Source organism: Heptranchias perlo, chromosome 12, assembly GCF_035084215.1.
Source record: "Heptranchias perlo isolate sHepPer1 chromosome 12, sHepPer1.hap1, whole genome shotgun sequence".
Taxonomy (NCBI): domain Eukaryota; kingdom Metazoa; phylum Chordata; class Chondrichthyes; order Hexanchiformes; family Hexanchidae; genus Heptranchias; species Heptranchias perlo.
The window spans coordinates 385,680-403,801 of record NC_090336.1 but is presented as its reverse complement, the minus strand read 5'-3'; the positions used below and the strand labels follow the sequence as shown (position 1 = coordinate 403,801).

Below are 18,122 nucleotides of genomic sequence, written 5' to 3'. Positions count from 1 at the left end.
GAACTCCCCCCACCTACCCAAACTGCAGCTCATCAAAACTCCCCCCACCCACCCAAACTCCAGCTCATCTAGAACTCATCCCACCCAAACACCCAACCTCATACTATAGCACAATCGAAACACCCAATCTCACACTCACACTATATCTAAACACCCAGCCTCACGCTCACACACTGTATGGACCCCACTCCCATTCATTGATGGGCAAGGCCTTCCCCATGCCAGCCCTACCCTCTGGAACTCTCCCACAACCCCTTCCTCCATACTACCTCTCTCCCCATCTAAAAACGCCTCCAGAGAACCTGTCTTTGGTCACTTCCACTCACTCTCACAATTCCTGTTCAGTGTGCACCTTTCCACTCTTCGGTTGCAAAGCACATAGAGTTGTTCCACTACACAAAGGTTGTACAGGATGCTGTTGACAGTCCTCAGCCTCTCCTAGCTCAATGGCTGAATCATAACATCTGGATCTCCTTCATACCCTTCGATAGAGTGGTGAAAACCTTAGGGCCTTTCAATACTCTCTTGTGCCACACTTCTCTATCCTCAGCAGCTCAATTCCCTGTGAAGCCCAAAGTCTATCCATAACTTGCACCCTGCTCCAGTTAACATATCGCACCATTGCACTCTAGGACATTAACTCACTGTATGATGGTGCAGTTTCTACAAACAAACGGCAGGACCTCATTATAATTTTTTAATTCAGTTTCCTACAGAGAAAGCCTGTGGTAGAAGGCCGTAGCTGCGAACTGCTGGAGACGATCCCTGGCAATCGGGAAAGATCGTGGGTCAGAAGAGGGGGTCGGCAGATCACGGGTCAGAAGAGGGGGTCAACAGATCACGGGTCAGAAGGAGGGGTCGGCAGATCACGGGTCAGAAGGAGGGGTCGGCAGATCACGGGTCAGAAGGAGGGGTCGGCAGATCACGGGTCAGAAGAGGGGGTCGGCAGATCACGGGTCAGAAGAGGGGTCGGCAGATCACGGGTCAGAAGGAGGGGTCGGCAGATCACGGGTCAGAAGGAGGGGTCGGCAGATAACGGGTCAGAAGGAGGGGTCGGCAGATCACGGGTCAGAAGAGGGGGTCGGCAGATCACGGGTCAGAAGGAGGGGTCGGCAGATCACGGGTCAGAAGGAGGGGTCGGCAGATCACGGGTCAGAAGAGGGGGTCGGCAGATCACGGGTCAGAAGGAGGGGTCGGCAGACAACGGGTCAGAAGGAGGGGTCGACAGATCACGGGTCAGAAGGAGGGGTCGGCAGATCACGGGTCAGAAGAGGGGGTCGGCAGATCACGGGTCAGAAGAGGGGGTCGGCAGATCACGGGTCAGAAGGAGGGATCGGCAGATCACGGGTCAGAAGGAGGGGTTGGCAGATCGCGGGTCAGAAGAGGGGGTCGGCAGATCACGGTTCAGAAGGAGGGGTCGGCAGATTGCGGGTCAGAAGGCGGGGTCGGCAGATCACAGGTCAGAAGAGGGGGTCGGCAGATCACGGGTCAGAAGAGGGGGTCGGCAGATCACGGGTCAGAAGGAGGGGTCGGCAGATCGCGGGTCAGAAGAGGGGATCGGCAGATCGCGGGTCAGAAGAGGGGATCGGCAGATCACTGGTCAGAAGAGGGGATCGGCAGATCGCGGGTCAGAAGGAGGGGTCGGCAGTTCACGGGTCAGAAGGAGGGGTCGGCAGGTCACGGGTCAGAAGGAGGGGTCGGCAGATGGCGGGTCAGAAGGAGGGGTCGGCAGATGGCGGGTCAGAAGGAGGGGTCGGTAGATCACTGGTCAGAAGAGGGGATCGGTAGATCGTGGGTCAGAAGAGGGGGTCAGCAGATCACTGGTCAGAAGAGGGGATCGGTAGATCACTGGTCAGAAGAGGGGTTCGGTAGATCGTGGGTCAGAAGAGGGGATCGGTAGATCACTGGTCAGAAAAGGGGATCGGCAGATCGTGGGTCAGAAGGAGGGGTCGGCAGATGGCGGGTCAGAAGGAGGGGTCGGCAGTTCGCGGGTCAGAAGGAGGGGTCGGCAGATGGCGGGTCAGAAGGAGGGGTCGGCAGATGGCGGGTCAGAAGGAGGGGTCGGCAGTTCGCGGGTCAGAAGGAGGGGTCGGCAGATGGTGGGTCAGAAGGAGGGGGTCGGCAGATCGTGGGTCAGAAGAGGGGTCGGCTGATCGCGGGTCAGAAGGAGGGGTCGGCAGATGGCGGGTCAGAAGAGGGGTCGGCAGTTCGCGGGTCAGAAGGAGGGGGTCGGCAGATCGTGGGTCAGAAGAGGGGTCGGCAGTTCGCGGGTCAGAAGAGGGGGTCGGCAGATCACGGGTCAGAAGGAGGGGTCGGCAGATGGCGGGTCAGAAGAGGGGTCGGCAGTTCGCGGGTCAGAAGGAGGGGGTCGGCATATCGTGGGTCAGAAGAGGGGTCGGCAGTTCGCGGGTCAGAAGAGGGGGTCGGCAGATCACGGGTCAGAAGGAGGGGTCGGCAGTTCGCGGGTCAGAAGAGGGGGTCGGCAGATCACTGGTCAGAAGAGGGGGTCGGCAGTTCGCGGGTCAGAAGAGGGGGTCGGCAGATCACTGGTCAGAAGAGGGGGTCGGCAGATCACGGGTCAGAAGAGGGGGTCGGCAGATCACGGGTCAGAAGGAGGGATCGGCAGATCACGGGTCAGAAGGAGGGGTTGGCAGATCGCGGGTCAGAAGAGGGGGTCGGCAGATCACGGTTCAGAAGGAGGGGTTGGCAGATTGCGGGTCAGAAGGAGGGGTCGGCAGATCACAGGTCAGAAGAGGGGGTCGGCAGATCACGGGTCAGAAGAGGGGGTCGGCAGATCACGGGTCAGAAGAGGGGTCGGCAGATCGTGGGTCAGAAGGAGGGGTCGGCAGATCGCGGGTCAGAAGAGGGGATCGGCAGATCGCGGGTCAGAAGAGGGGATCGGCAGATCACTGGTCAGAAGAGGGGATCGGCAGATCGCGGGTCAGAAGGAGGGGTCGGCAGTTCACGGGTCAGAAGGAGGGGTCGGCAGTTCACGGGTCAGAAGGAGGGGTCGGCAGATGGCGGGTCAGAAGGAGGGGTCGGCAGATGGCGGGTCAGAAGGAGGGGTCGGTAGATCACTGGTCAGAAGAGGGGATCGGTTGATCGTGGGTCAGAAGAGGGGGTCGGCAGATCACTGGTCAGAAGAGGGGATCGGTAGATCACTGGTCAGAAGAGGGGTTCGGTAGATCGTGGGTCAGAAGAGGGGATCGGTAGATCACTGGTCAGAAAAGGGGATCGGCAGATCGTGGGTCAGAAGGAGGGGTCGGCAGATGGCGGGTCAGAAGGAGGGGTCGGCAGTTCGCGGGTCAGAAGGAGGGGTCGGCAGATGGTGGGTCAGAAGGAGGGGTCGGCAGATGGCGGGTCAGAGGGAGGGGTCGGCAGTTCGCGGGTCAGAAGGAGGGGTCGGCAGATGGTGGGTCAGAAGGAGGGGGTCGGCAGATCGTGGGTCAGAAGAGGGGTCGGCAGATCGCGGGTCAGAAGGAGGGGTCGGCAGATGGCGGGTCAGAAGAGGGGTCGGCAGTTCGCGGGTCAGAAGGAGGGGGTCGGCAGATTGTGGGTCAGAAGAGGGGTCGGCAGTTCGCGGGTCAGAAGAGGGGGTCGGCAGATCACGGGTCAGAAGGAGGGGTCGGCAGATGGCGGGTCAGAAGAGGGGTCGGCAGATCACTGGTCAGAAGAGGGGGTCGGCAGATCGCGGGTCAGAAGAGGGGGTCGGCAGATCACGGGTCAGAAGGAGGGGTCGGCAGTTCGCGGGTCAGAAGAGGGGGTCGGCAGATCACTGGTCAGAAGAGGGGGTCGGCAGATCACGGGTCAGAAGAGGGGGTCGGCAGATCACTGGTCAGAAGAGGGGATCGGTAGATCACGGGTCAGAAGGAGGGGTCGGCAGATAACGGGTCAGAAGGAGGGGTCGGCAGATCACGGGTCAGAAGGAGGGGTCGGCAGATCACGGGTCAGAAGAGGGGGTCGGCAGATCACGGGTCAGAAGAGGGGGTCGGCAGATCACGGGTCAGAAGAGGGGGTCGGCAGATCACGTGTCAGAAGGAGGGATCGGGAGATCACGGGTCAGAAGAGGGGTCGGCAGTTCGCGGGTCAGAAGGAGGGGGTCGGCAGATTGTGGGTCAGAAGAGGGGTCGGCAGTTCGCGGGTCAGAAGAGGGGGTCGGCAGATCACGGGTCAGAAGGAGGGGTCGGCAGATGGCGGGTCAGAAGGAGGGGTCGGCAGTTCGCGGGTCAGAAGAGGGGGTCGGCAGATCACGGGTCAGAAGAGGGGGTCGGCAGATCACTGGTCAGAAGAGGGGATCGGTAGATCACGGGTCAGAAGGAGGGGTCGGCAGATAACGGGTCAGAAGGAGGGGTCGGCAGATCACGGGTCAGAAGGAGGGGTCGGCAGATCACGGGTCAGAAGAGGGGGTCGGCAGATCACGGGTCAGAAGAGGGGGTCGGCAGATCACGGGTCAGAAGAGGGGGTCGGCAGATCACGTGTCAGAAGGAGGGATCGGGAGATCACGGGTCAGAAGGAGGGGTTGGCAGATCGCGGGTCAGAAGAGGGGGTCGGCAGATCACGGTTCAGAAGGAGGGGTTGGCAGATTGCGGGTCAGAAGGAGGGGTCGGCAGATCACAGGTCAGAAGAGGGGGTCGGCAGATCACGGGTCAGAAGAGGGGGTCGGCAGATCACGGGTCAGAAGAGGGGATCGGCAGATCGCGGGTCAGAAGGAGGGGTCGGCAGTTCACGGGTCAGAAGGAGGGGTCGGCAGTTCACGGGTCAGAAGGAGGGGTCGGCAGATGGCGGGTCAGAAGGAGGGGTCGGCAGATGGCGGGTCAGAAGGAGGGGTCGGTAGATCACTGGTCAGAAGAGGGGATCGGTTGATCGTGGGTCAGAAGAGGGGGTCGGCAGATCACTGGTCAGAAGAGGGGATCGGTAGATCACTGGTCAGAAGAGGGGTTCGGTAGATCGTGGGTCAGAAGAGGGGATCGGTAGATCACTGGTCAGAAAAGGGGATCGGCAGATCGTGGGTCAGAAGGAGGGGTCGGCAGATGGCGGGTCAGAAGGAGGGGTCGGCAGTTCGCGGGTCAGAAGGAGGGGTCGGCAGATGGTGGGTCAGAAGGAGGGGGTCGGCAGATCGTGGGTCAGAAGAGGGGTCGGCAGATCACGGGTCAGAAGGAGGGGTCGGCAGATGGCGGGTCAGAAGAGGGGTCGGCAGTTCGCGGGTCAGAAGGAGGGGGTCGGCAGATCGCGGGTCAGAAGAGGGGTCGGCAGTTCGCGGGTCAGAAGAGGGGGTCGGCAGATCACGGGTCAGAAGGAGGGGTCGGCAGATGGCGGGTCAGAAGAGGGGTCGGCAGTTCGCGGGTCAGAAGGAGGGGGTCGGCAGATCGTGGGTCAGAAGAGGGGTCGGCAGTTCTTGGGTCAGAAGAGGGGGTCGGCAGATCACGGGTCAGAAGGAGGGGTCGGCAGTTCGCGGGTCAGAAGAGGGGTCGGCAGATCACGGGTCAGAAGAGGGGGTCGGCAGATCACGGGTCAGAAGAGGGGGTCGGCAGATCACGGGTCAGAAGAGGGGGTCGGCAGATCACGGGTCAGAAGAGGGGATCGGTAGATCACGGGTCAGAAGAGGGGATCGGCAGATCGTGGGTCAGAAGGAGGGGTCTGCAGATCACGGGTCAGAAGAGGGGATCGGCAGATCGTGGGTCAGAAGGAGGGGATCGGCAGATCACTGGTCAGAAGAGGGGATCGGCAGATCACGGGTCAGAAGAGGGGATCGGCAGATCACGGGTCAGAAGGAGGGGGTCGGCAGATCACGGGTCAGAAGGAGGGGGTCGGCAGATCACGGGTCAGAAGGAGGGGGTCGGCAGATCGCGGGTCAGAAGGAGGGGTCGGGAGATCGCGGGTCAGAATAGGGGTCGGCAGATCACGGGTCAGAAGGAGGGGGTCGGCAGATCACGGGTCAGAAGGAGGGGGTCGGCAGATCACGGGTCAGAAGGAGGGGGTTGGCAGATCACGGGTCAGAAGGAGGGGGTCGGCAGATCGTGGGTCAGAAGGAGGGGGTCGGCAGATCACGGGTCAGAAGGAGGGGTCGGCAGATGGCGGGTCAGAAGGAGGGGGTCGGCAGATCGTGGGTCAGAAGAGGGGTCGGCAGATCACGGGTCAGAAGGAGGGGGTCGGCAGATCGCGGGTCAGAAGGAGGGGGTCGGCAGATCGCGGGGTCAGAAGGAGGGGGTCGGCAGATCGCGGGTCAGAAGGAGGGGGTCGGCAGATCGCGGGTCAGAAGGAGGGGTCGGCAGATCGCCGGGTCAGAAGGAGGGGTCGGCAGATCACTGGTCAGAAGAGGGGTCGGCAGATCGCGGGTCAGAAGAGGGGATCGGCAGATCACTGGTCAGAAGAGGGGATCGGCAGATCGCGGGTCAGAAGGAGGGGGTCGGCAGATCACGGGTCAGAAGGAGGGGGTCGGCAGATCACGGGTCAGAAGGAGGGGGTCGGCAGATCGCGGGTCAGAAGGAGGGGGTCGGCAGATCGCGGGTCAGAAGGAGGGGGTCGGCAGATCACGGGTCAGAAGAGGGGATCGGCAGATCACGGGTCAGAAGGAGGGGTCGGCAGATCGCGGGTCAGAAGGAGGGGTCGGCAGATCACTGGTCAGAAGAGGGATGGGTAGATCACGGGTCAGAAGAGGGGTTGGTAGATCACGGGTCAGAAGAGGGGTCGGCAGATCACTGGTCAGAAGAGGGGTCGGTAGATCACGGGTCAGAAGAGGGGATCGGCAGATCACGGGTCAGAAGGAGGGGTCGCCAGATCGCGGGTCAGAAGGAGGGGTCGGCAGATCACTTGTCAGAAGAGGGGTCGGTAGATCACGGGTCAGAAGAGGGGTCGTCAGATCACTGGTCAGAAGAGGGGTCGGTAGATCACGGGTCAGAAGAGGGGTCGGCAGATCACGGGTCAGAAGGAGGGGGTCGGCAGATCACGGGTCAGAAGGAGGGGGTCGGCAGATCACGGGTCAGAAGAGGGGATCGGCAGATCGTGGGTCAGAAGAGGGGTCGGCAGATCACGGGTCAGAAGGAGGGGGTCGGCAGATCACGGGTCAGAAGGAGGGGGTCGGCAGATCGCGGGTCAGAAGGAGGGGGTCGGCAGATCGCGGGTCAGAAGGAGGGGGTCGGCAGATCGCGGGTCAGAAGGAGGGGTCGGCAGATCGCGGGTCAGAAGGAGGGGTCGGCAGATCACTGGTCAGAAGAGGGGTCGGCAGATCGCGGGTCAGAAGAGGGGATCGGCAGATCACTGGTCAGAAGAGGGGATCGGCAGATCGCGGGTCAGAAGGAGGGGGTCGGCTGATCACGGGTCAGAAGAGTGGATCGGCAGATCACTGGTCAGAAGAGGGGATCGGCAGATCGCGGGTCAGAAGGAGGGGGTCGGCAGATCACGGGTCAGAAGGAGGGGGTCGGCAGATCACGGGTCAGAAGGAGGGGGTCGGCAGATCGCGGGTCAGAAGGAGGGGGTCGGCAGATCGCGGGTCAGAAGGAGGGGGTCGGCAGATCACGGGTCAGAAGAGGGGATCGGCAGATCATGGGTCAGAAGGAGGGGTCGGCAGATCGCGGGTCAGAAGGAGGGGTCGGCAGATCACTGGTCAGAAGAGGGGTCGGTAGATCACGGGTCAGAAGAGGGGTTGGTAGATCACGGGTCAGAAGAGGGGTCGGCAGATCACTGGTCAGAAGAGGGGTCGGTAGATCACGGGTCAGAAGAGGGGATCGGCAGATCACGGGTCAGAAGGAGGGGTCGCCAGATCGCGGGTCAGAAGGAGGGGTCGCCAGATCACGGGTCAGAAGAGGGGTCGTCAGATCACTGGTCAGAAGAGGGGTCGGTAGATCACTGGTCAGAAGGCTCAGGATCGCGTGATTGGGGAGAGGTGATAGCCAATTGTGGCAGCGAGGAGAGTCTGCTATCAGCAGGTTTGCTTGAGGGTCCGCGATCTGCCGACCCCCTCCTTCTGACCCGCGATCTCCCGACCCCTCCTTCTGACCCGCGATCTGCCGACCCCCTCCTTCTGACCCGTGATCTGCCGACCCCCTCCTTCTGACCCGTGATCTGCCGACCCCTCCTTCTGACCCGCGATCTGCCGACCCCCTCCTTCTGACCCGTGATCTGCCGACCCCCTCCTTCTGACCCGCGATCTGCCGATCCCCTCTTCTGACCAGTGATCTGCCGATCCCCTCTTCTGACCAGTGATCTGCCGACCCCTCTTCTGACCAGTGATCTGCCGATCCCCTCTTCTGACCAGTGATCTGCCGATCCCCTCTTCTGACCCACGATCTGCCGACCCCTCTTCTGACCCGTGATCTGCCGATCCCCTCTTCTGACCCGCGATCTGCCGACCCCTCTTCTGACCAGTGATCTGCCGACCCCTCCTTCTGACCCGCGATCTGCCGACCCCTCTTCTGACCCGCGATCTCCCGACCCCTCCTTCTGACCCGCGATCTGCCGACCCCTCTTCTGACCAGTGATCTGCCGACCCCTCCTTCTGACCCGCGATCTGCCGACCCCTATTCTGACCCGCGATCTCCCGACCCCTCCTTCTGACCCGTGATCTGCCGACCCCCTCCTTCTGACCCGCGATCTGCCGACCCCCTCCTTCTGACCCGTGATCTGCCGACCCCCTCCTTCTGACCCGTGATCTGCCGACCCCCTCCTTCTGACCCGTGATCTGCCGACCCCCTCCTTCTGACCCGTGATCTGCCGACCCCCTCCTTCTGCTCCTCCTGGCCCACAGACAGTGCTGGAAAAGCACTTATCTGCTGGATTCTACTGCTCCCGCCTACATTTAGCTGCCGGTTTTCCCAAGCCCTGGGAAACCCGGCCGGCCAGCATTAAATTTAAATCAGGCTCCCAACTGCCTCGTGGGAGCCTGATTTAAATATTATAACAACAACGACGATAAGTTGCATTTATACAGCACCTTTAACCTAGTAAAACATCCCAAGGTGCTTCACAGGAGCGACTGTCAAACAAAATTTGACACTGAGCCACATAAGGGGATATTAGGACAGGTGACCAAAAGCCTGGTCAAAGAGGTAGGTTTTAAGGAACGTCTCAAAGGAGGAGGGAAAGGCAGAGAGGCAGAGAGGATTAGTGCGGTAGAGAGCCGGAGACGTAGACAGCTGGAGAATAGAGAAATGAAGAGGTAGACAGGCGGAGAGGTCAAAACATCCAATCTCACACTCACACACTATTCAAACAAACAACCTTACACTCCCACACGATTCAAATACCCAACCTCACGCTTACACAGTATGGAAACACCCAACCTCTCACTCACACATGATCCAAACATCCAACCTCACACTCACATGCTATCCAAACATCCAACCTCACAATCACACACTATCCAAACACTCAGCCTCACATACACATACTTTAAAAACACCAAAATTCACATTCACACACTACCCAAACTCACACCTACACACTATCCAAACACCCGCTCACACTCACACACTATCCAAACACCCAAACTCACACCTACACACTATCCAAACACCCAAACTCACCCTCACACATTATCCAAATATCCAAACTCACAATCACACAGTATCCAAACACCCACTCACATTCACACACTATCAAAACACCCAAACTCACACCTACATGCTATCCAAACACCCAAACTCACACTCACAAACCATCCAAACACATGACCTCTACTCACACTACCAAAACACCCAACCTCACACTATAACACAATCGAAACAGCCAACCTCACACTCACACACTATCCAAACACCCAACCCCACACTCACACACTATCCAAACACCCAACCTCACACTCACACTCTATCCAAACACCCAACCTCACACTCACACACTATCCAAACACCCAACCCCACACTCACACACTATCCAAACACCCAACCTCACACTCATACTCTATCCAAACACCCAACCTCACACTCACACACTATCCAAACACCCAACCTCTCACTCACACACTATCCAAACACCCAACCTCACACTCACACTATCCAAACACCCAACCTCACACTCACACACTATCCAAACACCCAACCTCACACTCACACACTATCCAAACACCCAACCTCTCACTCACACACTATCCAAACACCCAACCTCTCACTCACACACTATCCAAACACCCAACCCCACACTCACACTATCCAAACACCCAACCTCACACTCACACACTATCCAAACACCCAACCTCACACTCACACTATCCAAACACCCAACCTCACACTCACACTATCCAAACACCCAACCTCTCACTCACACACTATCCAAACACCCAACCTCACACTCACACACTATCCAAACACCCAACCTCTCACTCACACACTATCCAAACACCCAACCTCACACTCACACACTATCCAAACACCCAACCTCAGATACACACTATCCAAACACCCAACCTCACACTCATACTCTATCCAAACACCCAACCTCACACTCACACACTATCCAAACACCCAACCTCTCACTCACACACTATCCAAACACCCAACCTCTCACTCACACACTATCCAAACACCCAACCTCAGATACACACTATCCAAACATCCGACCTCACACTCACACTTTCCAAACACCCACCCTCACACACTATCCAAATACCCAACCCCACCCTCACACATTATCGAAACACCCAACCCCACACTCACACACTATCCAAACACCCAACCTCAGATACACACTATCCAAACATCCGACCTCACACTCACACTTTCCAAACACCCAAACTTACACACTATCCAAATACCCAACCCCACCCTCACACATTATCGAAACACCCAACCCCACACTCACACACTATCCAAACACCCAACCCCACCCTCACACATTATCGAAACACCCAACCCCACACTCACACACTATCCAAACACCCAACCCCACACTCACACACTATCCAATCACCCAACCCCACACTCACACACTATCCAAACACCCAACCCCACACTCACACACTATCCAAACACCCAACCCCACACTCACACACTATCCAAACACCCAACCCCACACTCACACATTATTGAAACACCCAACCCCACCCTCACACATTATCCAAACACCCAACCTCACACTCACACATGATCTAACCACCCAAACTCATATTTACGCACTATCCAAACACCCTAACTCACACTCACACACTATCCAATCACCCAACCTCACACTCACACACTATCCAATCACCCAACCTCACACTCACACACTATCCAAACATCCAAACTCACACTCACACACCATGAAAACACCCAACCTCACACACTATCCAAACACCCAACCTTACACCTCACACTCACACCCTATCGAAACACCCAACATCACACTCACACACTATCCAAACACCCAAATTCAGCCTACACTCCATCAGAATGCGCAATCTCGGATTCACACTATCGAAACACCAAACTTCACACTCACACTATCCAAACACCCAACCTCACACCTACACTATCGAAACATCCAACCTCACACTCTATCTAAACACTCAAACTCACAATCACACACTATCGAAATACCCAAACTCTCGCCTATACACACTATCCAAACACCCAAACTCACACTCACACACAATTGAAACACCCAGCTCACACCTACACGCTATCAAAACACCCAACCTCACACCTACATTCTATGCTAACACCCAGTCTCACACTCACATTCTATCCAAACACCCAAACACACCTCACAACTGCACACTATCCAAACACCCAACCTCACACACACTATCCAAACAACCAACCTCACACTATTGAAACACCCAACCTCACACCTACACACTATCCACACACCCAACCTCAAACTCACACATTATCCAGACACCCAACTTCCCATCTACACAATATCGAAATAACCAACCTCAGACTCACACACTATCGAAACACCTAAGCTCACACCTTTACACACTATTGAAACACCCAACCTTACACACACACTACTCAAACACCCAAACTCACAGACACACAATCAAAACACCCAACCACACACTCACACTATCCAAACATCCAACCTCACACCAAAACAATATCAGAATGCCGACACATTATCCAAACACCTGACCTCACACTCACATACTATCCAAACACCAAAACTTACACTCACACACTATCCAAACACCTGACCTCACACTCACATACTATCCAAACACCAAAACTTACACTCACACACTATCCAAACACCCAAACTTACACTCACACATTATCCAATCACCCAACCTCACACTCACACACTATCCAATCACCCAAACTTACACTCACACACTATCCAAACACCCAAACTTACACTCACACACTATCCAATCACCCAACCTCACACTCACACACTATCCAATCACCCAACCTCACACTCACACACTATCCAAACACCCAAACTTACACTCACACACTATCCAAACACCAAAACTTACACTCACACACTATCCAAACACCCAAACTTACACTCACACACTATCCAATCACCCAACCTCACACTCACACACTATCCAATCACCCAGCCTCACACTCACACACTATCCAAACACCCAAACTTACACTCACACACTATCCAAACACCAAAACTTACACTCACACACTATCCAAACACCAAAACTTACACTCACACACTATCCAATCACCCAACCTCACACTCACACACTATCCAATCACCCAAACTTACACTCACACACTATCCAATCACCCAAACTTACACTCACACACTATCCAAACACCCAAACTTACACTCACACACTATCCAAACACCCAAACTTACACTCACACACTATCCAATCACCCAACCTCACACTCACACACTATCCAATCACCCAACCTCACACTCACACACTATCCAATCACCCAAACTTACACTCACACACTATCCAAACACCCAAACTTACACTCACACACTATCCAAACACCCAAACTTACACTCACACACTATCCAAACACCCAAACTTACACTCACACACTATCCAATCACCCAACCTCACACTCACACACTATCCAATCACCCAAACTTACACTCACACACTATCCAAACACCCAAACTTACACTCACACACTATCCAATCACCCAACCTCACACTCACACACTATCCAATCACCCAACCTCACACTCACACACTATCCAATCACCCAAACTTACACTCACACACTATCCAAACACCCAAACTTACACTCACACACTATCCAATCACCCAACCTCACACTCACACACTATCCAAACACCCAAACTTACACTCACACACTATCCAAACACCCAAACTTACACTCACACACTATCCAATCACCCAACCTCACACTCACACACTATCCAAACACCCAAACTTACACTCACACACTATCCAATCACCCAACCTCACACTCACACACTATCCAAACACCCAAACTTACACTCACACACTATCCAATCACCCAACCTCACACTCACACACTATCCAAACACCCAAACTTACACTCACACACTATCCAATCACCCAACCTCACACTCACACACTATCCAATCACCCAACCTCACACTCACACACTATCCAATCACCCAACCTCACACTCACACACTATCCAATCACCCAAACTTACACTCACACACTATCCAAACACCCAAACTTACACTCACACACTATCCAATCACCCAACCTCACACTCACACACTATCCAATCACCCAAACTTACACTCACACACTATCCAAACACCCAAACTTACACTCACACACTATCCAAACACCCAAACTTACACTCACACACTATCCAATCACCCAAACTTACACTCACACACTATCCAAACACCCAAACTTACACTCACACACTATCCAATCACCCAACCTCACACTCACACACTATCCAATCACCCAAACTTACACTCACACACTATCCAAACACCCAAACTTACACTCACACACTATCCAAACACCCAAACTTACACTCACACACTATCCAATCACCCAACCTCACACTCACACACTATCCAATCACCCAAACTTACACTCACACACTATCCAATCACCCAAACTTACACTCACACACTATCCAAACACCCAAACTTACACTCACACACTATCCAATCACCCAACCTCACACTCACACACTATCCAAACACCCAAACTTACACTCACACACTATCCAAACACCCAAACTTACACTCACACACTATCCAAACACCCAAACTAACAGCTACACACACTATCCAAACACCCAAACTTACACTCACACACTATCCAAACACCCAAACTTACACTCACACACTATCCAATCACCCAACCTCACACTCACACACTATCCAAACACCCAAACTTACACTCACACACTATCCAAACACCCAAACTTACACTCACACACTATCCAAACACCCAACCTGACATTCACACAGTATCCAGGCACCAAGACTCACAGCTACACACTATCTAAACACCCAACCAAGATAAACATATACTGTAAAAATACCCAACCTCACACCGGTCGGCAGGACTCTGGGGGGGAGTGGGAGGATGTATTAGTGATGGATACATGAGGATCACATGAGAAATTACACTCGGCGAGCCCATCATCTTTCACGTGGACAACGTGAGCATAGGAACATAGGAACAGGAGTAGGCCATTCAGCCCCACGTGCCTGCTTCGCCATTTGATAAGATCTGTGATCTAACTCCATATACCTGCCTTTGGCCCATATCCCTTAATACCTTTGGTTGCCAAAAAGCTATCTATCTCACATTTAAATTTAGCAATTGAGCTAGTATCAATTGCCGTTTGTGGAAGAGAGTTCCAAACTTCTACTACCCTTTGTGTGTAGAAATGTTTTCTAATCTCGCTCCTGAAAGGCCTGGCTCTAATTTTTAGACTGTGCCCCCTACCCCTAAAATCCCCAACCAGCGGAAATAGTTTCTCTCTATCCACCCTATCTGTTCCCCGTAATATCTTATAAACTTCGATCAGATCACCCCTTAACCTTCGAAACTCTAGAGAATACAACCCCAATTTGTGTCATCTCTCCTCGTAACTTAACCCTTGAAGTCCGGGTATCATTCTAGTAAACCTACGCTGCACTCCCTCCAAGGCCAATATGTCCTTCCGAAGGTGCGGTGCCCAGAACTGCTCACAGTACTCCAGGTGCGGTCTAACCAGGGTTTTGTATAGCTGCAGCATAACTTCTGCCCCCTCGTACTCCAGTCCTCTAGATATAAAGGCCAGCATTCCATTTGCCTTCTTGATTATTTTCTGCACTTGTTCATGACACTTCAATGATCTATGTACCTGAACCCCCAAGTCCCTTTGGACATCCACTGTTTTTAACTTTACCATTTAGAAAGTACCCTGTTCTATCCTTTTTTGGTCCAAAGTGGATGACCTCACATTTGTCTACATTGAATTCCATTTGCCACAGTTTTGCCCATTCACCTAATCTATCAATATCGCTTTGTAATTTTATGTTTTCATCTACACTGCTTACAATGCCACCAATCTTTGTGTCATCGGCAAACTTAGACATGAGACTTTCTATGCCTTCATCGAAGTCGTTAATAAATATTGTGAATAATTGAGGCCCCAAGACAGATCCCTGCGGGACTCCACTAGTCACATCCTGCCAATGTGAGTACCTACCCATTATCCCTACTCTCTGTCGCCTTTCGCTCAGCCAACTTCCTAACCAAGTCCGTACTTTTCCCTCGATTCCATGGGCTTCTATCTTAGCTAACAGTCTCTTATGTGGGACCTTATCAAATGCCTTCTGGAAGTCCATATAAATAACATCCATTGACATTCCCCTGTCCACTACTTTAGTCACCTCTTCAAAAAATTCAATCAGGTTTGTCAGGCACGACCTACCTTTCACAAATCCATGCTGGCTCTCTCTGATTAACTGAAAATTCTTGAGGTGTTCAGTCACCCTATCCTTAATTATAGACTCCAGCATTTTCCCCACAACAGATGTTCGGCTAACTGGTCTATAATTCCCCGGTTTCCCTCTCTCTCCTATCTTAAAAAGCGGAGTGACATGTGCAATTTTCCAATCTAGAGGGACAGTTCCTGAATCTAGAGAACTTTGAAAGATTATAGTTAGGGCATCTGCAATGTGCTCACCTACTTCCTTTAAAACCCTGGGATGGAAACCATCTGGTCCTGGGGATTTGTCACTCTTTAGTGCTATTATTTTCTTCATTACAGTTGCTTTACTTATGTTAATTTTATCGAGTCCCTGTCCCCGATTCAATATAAGTTTTCTTGGGATTTCCGGCATGCTATCCTCTTTTTCGAGCAGAACTGGAGCACACTCCATGACTGAAATCAACTGAAGGAAGTTTCCCAAACCCAGTGATGGACACAAGTGTCTGAGAAATCCCGACAGAGCCGCGGTCGGGTCTGCACAGCTCTGCTCCCAAATACTATCCCGTGGAACTCTCCCGCCCTGTGCTCCCCCCCCCCCCCCTCACCGATGTGGCGGATTTGTTCCTTGATGACGTTGCATTCTATCGGCCACCGCGGGGTCTGCTGTGGGCCGTTCGTTGCTACAGCGTAGAGGCTGAGGGGTTCCCGTAGGCGGGGGATGTGCTTCCCGGCGTGGTAATCAAACACCACCTGTCTGGTCCTTAATAACTGATGCTCGTTGATGAAGGAATCTGAACAGTTTAAAGGAAAAGTGCTTTAGACACCAATGTTTGCACAATTTCAATTGTTCTATCGCTGATACACACAGCCAGTGCTCACAATACAGGGCACACATACGGGGCTGAAATAATCCCTGCACGTACAGGCTACTAGACATTTAATTGGCACACAATACATGCACACACACTTAAACACGTGGTACATGTGCCACTATCATAATACCAGTCTTGCTCTGGCACCTTCCCAATACATACAGGTTCACTGCTTTCTCTCACATTGACCCCCCTCCCCACACACGCTGAGCCTCCTCGCACACTCATCAAACCTCCTCGCACACTTATCAAATCAGGACGTGGTTAGACACCACACACTCACTCACTGAACCCACACACACTCACTTACACCCCCACAACACACACTCACTCAACCCACACACACTCAGTAACTGACCCCTCACAAACTCACTGACCACCCCACAGTCACTGACGCCCCACAGACATTCACTAACCCCCCACACACACTCACTGATGCCCCACACACACTCACTGATGCCCCACACAATCACTGACCCCCACACACTATCTGACCCCATGCACACTTACTCACCCCCCCACCCACACACACTCACTATCCCCCAACGCACACACACTCACTATCCCCCAACACACACAATCACTGACCCCCCCCACACACTCACTCACTGACCCCACACACACTCACTGACCCCCCACACACACTCACTGACCCCACACACACACTCACTGACCCCACACACACTCACTGACCCCACACACACACTCACTGACCCCCCACACACACTCACTGACCCCACACACACACTCACTGACCCCACACACACACTCACTGACCCCACACACACACTCACTGACCCTACACACACACTCACTGACCCTACACACACTCACTCACCCCACACACACTCACTGACCTCCCCACACACTCACTGACCCCCCCACACTCACTCACTGACCCCCCCCACACACTCACTGACCCTACACACACTCACTCACCCCACACACACTCACTGACCACCCACACACACACTCACTGACACCCCCAACATGCACTCACTGACCGCCACCCCCCCAACACGCACTCACTGACCCCCCCCCAAACACGTACACACTGACCCCCACCCCCCCAACACGCACTCACTGACCCCCACCCCCCCAACACGCACTCACTGACCCCCCCCCAAACACGTACACACTGACCCCCACCCCCCCAACACGCACTCACTGACCCCCACCCCCAACACGCACTCACTGACCCCCACCCCCAACACGCACTCACGGACCCCCCCCCAAACACGTACACACTGACCCCCACTCCCCCCAACACGCACTCACTGACCCCCACCCCCAACACGCACTCACTGACCCCCACCGCCAACACGCACTCACGGACCCCCCCCCAAACACGTACACACTGACCCCCACCCCCCCAACCCGCACTCACTGACCCCCACCCCCAACACGTACACACAGACCCCCACCCCCGCAACACGCACTCACCGACCCCCACCCCCCCAAA

General features: G+C 54.5%; 1 protein-coding gene across 1 annotated transcript in view; it reads right to left on the bottom strand.

The window, feature by feature from the left end:
* Nucleotides 1-16,725, bottom strand: part of LOC137328109 (cytosolic carboxypeptidase 2-like) — a 112,989-nt gene extending 96,264 nt beyond the window's left edge. Inside the window, exons 1-2 of the mRNA XM_067994289.1 lie at nucleotides 16,686-16,725; nucleotides 16,394-16,579 (exon numbers count right to left, since the gene is read on the bottom strand). Coding sequence (XP_067850390.1) covers nucleotides 16,394-16,579; nucleotides 16,686-16,725 — 226 coding nt within the window. The remainder of the gene's footprint in view (nucleotides 1-16,393; nucleotides 16,580-16,685) is intronic.
* Between the last annotated feature and the right edge of the window lie 1,397 nt (nucleotides 16,726-18,122).